A 4,677-nucleotide genomic window follows, 5' to 3' on the forward strand; every position below is an offset into this window, starting at 1 on the left:
GTTAAACGGACTTGATCGAGGGAGTGTGTGAGTCGGTGGGGGGCAGGAGAAGGCCAGAAGTGCGCAGTGAATGCAGACAAGTGTGAGGGAGATTTTAACTGCCCGGGAGCAGCAGGCAGAGCCTTAGCATCCCTGCCAAATGGGAAGAAATGGAATAGGCCAGAGGACCGCTGACAAACTGCGGGAGGCCCTGTGCTGCCAGGGGAGACGACTGGGAGCCCACAGGTACCAGCTGGCTCCTGCACCCTGGGAAAGGTTAGTCCAGCGGCCGCAAAGGTCTTTACACCAGAGACCGGTTAGGCAAAGAGCCTGGCTGGGAGTTAAGGAGTCTCCTGGTCCCCACACGGCAGTGGGGTATGGACTGCTTTGTTTTGCAGTCTGTACACGAGAGACATGGGACAGGAAGGAAAGAGCTCTGCAAACTCCCTCGTGGGTCATGAAGCCATCTCCCCTCTTGGCTTTAGTGATTACTTTGTTACATAATCATCGGCAGGAAACCCCAGGAAATATGCCAAATGAGATACATGGAAACAGATTTGTAAAGTGTAAAAACCTTTTAGAAATACAACAATCAGGCATAGCCCCTTCCTGCCTGGGAGGCATCAGGCATGTGTGAAAAAGCATCCTGGAGCCAAATAACATTTTACAAACTCCCCCTTGGCCAAAGCCTCTCACAGGAATAAGGGGGGAGAGAGAGCAGGGGGGCTGCCAAGCCCAGAGCTTCTGCTCCAGTCCTGATGTCATTCGATCCTCTGGAATCACTACCTAGACCAAGTGTCCAGGGAACCATACAGCATGGCCGACTTACCTGGCAATTTGGAAGCAGTTCATTTTATTTTAAAGAAGACTGTAAAAGTTTAATAGAGATTTCCCAATAGTTACATGCTGTAGATCGTCATTTAATGCACCACTTAAAACACTACGTTTAGAGTCTAGCATTCACTGTCAGAGGAGCTAAACTTTTTTCTGCATACATAGGAACCATTCCCTAATCTCACGCATCCAATTCTAACTGCAAGTGGAAAAAATGATCAGTCTATGATTTGGACAGGAGCCTGGAGTTCACGGCCAGGCAGCTCATTACCATCTGGCTCCAAATGCCACATGATCCTGTCTTCTCACCGAGTGCCTGTGTTTCTGGCTCTTGACTGTCACACAAGGTGTGAATGTAGTTTTGTGATGACAAAGAAATTACGATGTCTTACTGGACTGAGGCACAGACATAGAGCATGGACATGGATGAAAAGACAAAGAAAAGTCATGGAGATCTTCAATGATCACCAAATCACAGCCGGAGTCGAAGTCAGCAGTCACGAAGAGAAGCAAGCGGTGTTAGGTCACAGATGTAAAGTCACAGTAGTTATCCACAATGTAAGGTCAGAGTAGTCACTCCCAGGGTGGAGAGGGCACTAACCCCTGAGGTGTTCTGCACCTTATTGTTGCATTGTGTTATTATTCTTCTGAACCTCTATAATCACTCATGTCATGGAAGGTACTATGTCTTGTTTTAAGGAGGAGACAGGTTTGGATGTCCAATGCAATGAACACAAATTTTAAAGTTGCACTTGAGACTGTCCCCAACATGTCTGGCCAGTTCCATCTGCTGCCTCAGTTCTCATGCATCCCTGAATTAGGACAGGGCTCTGGTGCACACAGGCTGTGGGAGACCACGTGGGACAGGAGAGAACAGGGCAGCTACGAGGGCAGGTGCTTGGGAGCCAGAGTCCACGTGAAGTCCTGAGTCTGCCGCCAACGATTTGGGGAACTTTGGGCAACTCGTTAATCCACTCTGTGCTCCAGTTTCCTCAGCTGCGCAACGGGAGTAACAGGAGTGCCTGCCACACACGGTGGCTGTGACGATGCAGGGGAGCAGCGTGCCGCCGGGGCTTAGAATGGCGCCGGCCACAGCGTGAGTGCTCGGTCGGTCCTGTCGTCGTCTTTTGTACGTGGGAGAGAAAAGGGAAACGGAAACGAGTGCGTGAGGGGAAAGAAAACTCACGCCCAGTCACAGAACACACTCACCATTTAAAAAATTGCGCTGGTTTTCTAAAATTTGGTTGATTTCATGGATCCACGTTTGCCGGACGCTTGGACTGGACGAATGCAAAACGAAGGTCTCCGCCACGTCGCCCGTCCGCGATGTCAGGGCAAATTTACAGGGGTCGTTTTCCACATTTTCCTCTAGGCAAAGGCAACTCACCTGCAAAAATTTAAAGCATTATTCCCAATAGACAAAAGGTGAAGCAACCCAAGTGTCCATCGATGGATGAATGGATGAATGAAATGTGGTCTATACAGTGGAATATTATTTAGCCTTAGAGGAAGGGCCGTCTGACATGTGCTAGGATATGGACAGACCTGGAGGACTGTAGGCTAAGTGAAAGAAGCCAGTCATAAAAAGACATCCACACAGACAAGGTCCCTAGCGTAGTCAAGTTCATAGAGACAGTAGAATGGTAGCGGCTGCGCGGGAGGGGACTGACAGTCAGTGTTTAATGAGTATGGAGTTTCAGTCTGAAAGATGAAGAGAGGTGAGGTGGGGGGGTGGGGTGGGGAGGGTGACAGTTGCCCAGCAACGTGAATGCACTTAATGCCACTGAGCTATACATTTAAAAATGGTTGAGACGGTAAATTTTATGTTATGCACATTTTACCACAATAAAAACATTCAAGCACATTTTTTCCCACTGGTCGGCTGCAAAGTAAAGTTCATCCTATGTCAGAATTGAAACAACCACACTTTGCTACAGGGAGATTAACAAGAGTTTAACCAGTAGTTTGAACAATTAATTAGAAAAGTGGGCCTGGGATTACTTGTTTGCAAACCTCCTACACAAAGACCCAGTGTTTATCAGCTCTCCAGGAAGAAAATGACGCCATTTAAAAAATCTTGAATATTAATATAACTTGTGTCATGGAGTTATGTGTGACATGGCACGTAAAACAATTTTTCTGAAGCAGAATATGTAAATTAGTGTATAAAGAGAATTTCTATGGTGACAGAGTGATTTTTCTGTCAAGAAACTTAGGAAAAGAACGATGAGACGTGCAGGCGAGGGATGGGTGTGCAGCGGTGACCACGGACGGGCCTCGAACGGGCGGGACGGCGGGAATGCTGTGAGACAGGAGAGGGCCCGCAGCCCAGCTTCATGTCACCTGGCTCTAACGCCTCCCCAGGCTCGCTGGGCAGAAGACCCGCCCCCGGCCTGAAGTGGGAGGCCGCGTGGAGGCTGCTGCTGGAGGCGGCCAAATAGATGCCTAAGTGTGGCACTGGATGGAACGAGGTGCAGTGTCCCGCCTGTGTGCCGAGGCCTTGGCTCAGACGATCGAAGAGGTTCCCTGTTCCTGAAAGGGACCCTGTCAGCTTAGGCACAAGGAAGCATGTCCCTGCTCTGACCTCAGGACCTGCACAGCTGCAGAGGAAGAATGGGGGGGCGGGTGGTGGGGGGCAGGCTGTACCTCCCAGGGACCCTCTGCTGGGACCTCAGGCCTCTTCCTTCGCTTTTCTCTGTAACCCTTACAGGACTCGTGGCTATTTGCAATTACTTTCTTTGTCTTTTTCTATCAGAGAGCAAACTAGTCCAGGGTACAGGCTCCTGACCCCTCCGTGTCTGCAGCCCACGGCCCGCACTGAGCGCAGTATGTCCTTGCTGGACAGACGCTATGTCCTTGTTGGAGGGAGGGAAGAGCAAGGCATAGGGTGAGCTCTCTGCCCTGGTCCCAGAGCAACGCTCCGAATCTGTGCCTCTGAACTTACATAAGCTGTACATGGTCCTGGAGAAGGTGGAACACAAACACCTAGACCAGTCTTCATCACGGTAAAAAGGAGCAGCAGTGGCCACACAGAAACTCGTGAGGGAGAGGCCACTGTAGAAAGGGACCAGAGGCAGATGTGGTGAATTTAAAGGGTCTGAACCGTATTAGAAAATTCTCCAAATATTCAGTAAACTAAGGATCAGGACACATCATCGTTAGAAAGGAAACAGTCCATCGGCGTGACCGGCACCACGTGCGCCCTTGAGAAAACACTGCATTACCCAAGTTATAAACACACGGTACCTTGATACTGTTCTTAAACAGGAATCCTGGCATGGAGAAGCCCTTTTTTTTGTCAAGTGGCTCACTGAAAATGACAATCTGTTCGAAGAGGAAGACCCGCCTCTCTTTGCAGCGAGGCAGAAGTCCCGTGTCTTGGTCTGTGACCAAGAATGTGTCTTGTAAGAGCAGCTTGCCCTGGGCAACAATTTTACCCTAAAACGAGTAAAAGGGGCAAAGGAAGAGGAGAAAACACATTAAGATACATGAAGTTGTTTTCTTTAAAGTTTCCTCCTACAAATTAACATATACGTCTATTAATTTATACAGCTTAAGTTTTTCTTTTTGTTATCATGAGTTTTTGGCCCCAAAGAGGACAATTAATCTAAATAAAATTGTTGCCAACTTTTGTATAAACCACTGGCCTGTTGGCGGGACCCAGGGAGAGATGCACCAGGATCCATGTTTTCAGAAGCTCTCCGGGAGAGCGTGGGCGTGCTTTTTTGAGAGCCACGGCAAAAGAACTTGAAACCCAAATCTCTAGCAAAACAGTAGGCGAGAAAAATAAAAACTTCTCCTGTCTCCTTACCCAACAGTCAAGTTAAAAAAAAGATGCTGGTTCTGAATATCTTGAGGATACTA

The 4,677-nt window shown here is 48.6% G+C and overlaps 1 protein-coding gene across 1 annotated transcript in view; it reads right to left on the reverse strand.

Moving 5' to 3' along the window:
- LOC105294778 (triple functional domain protein) overlaps positions 1 to 4,677 on the reverse strand; it is a 51,647-nt gene that overhangs the window by 18,590 nt on the left and 28,380 nt on the right. Inside the window, exon 12 of the mRNA XM_023532944.1 lies at positions 2,007 to 2,200. Coding sequence (XP_023388712.1) covers positions 2,007 to 2,200 — 194 coding nt within the window. The remainder of the gene's footprint in view (positions 1 to 2,006; positions 2,201 to 4,677) is intronic.

Source organism: Pteropus vampyrus, unplaced genomic scaffold, assembly GCF_000151845.1.
Source record: "Pteropus vampyrus isolate Shadow unplaced genomic scaffold, Pvam_2.0 Scaffold94, whole genome shotgun sequence".
Classification (NCBI taxonomy): Eukaryota; Metazoa; Chordata; class Mammalia; order Chiroptera; family Pteropodidae; genus Pteropus; species Pteropus vampyrus.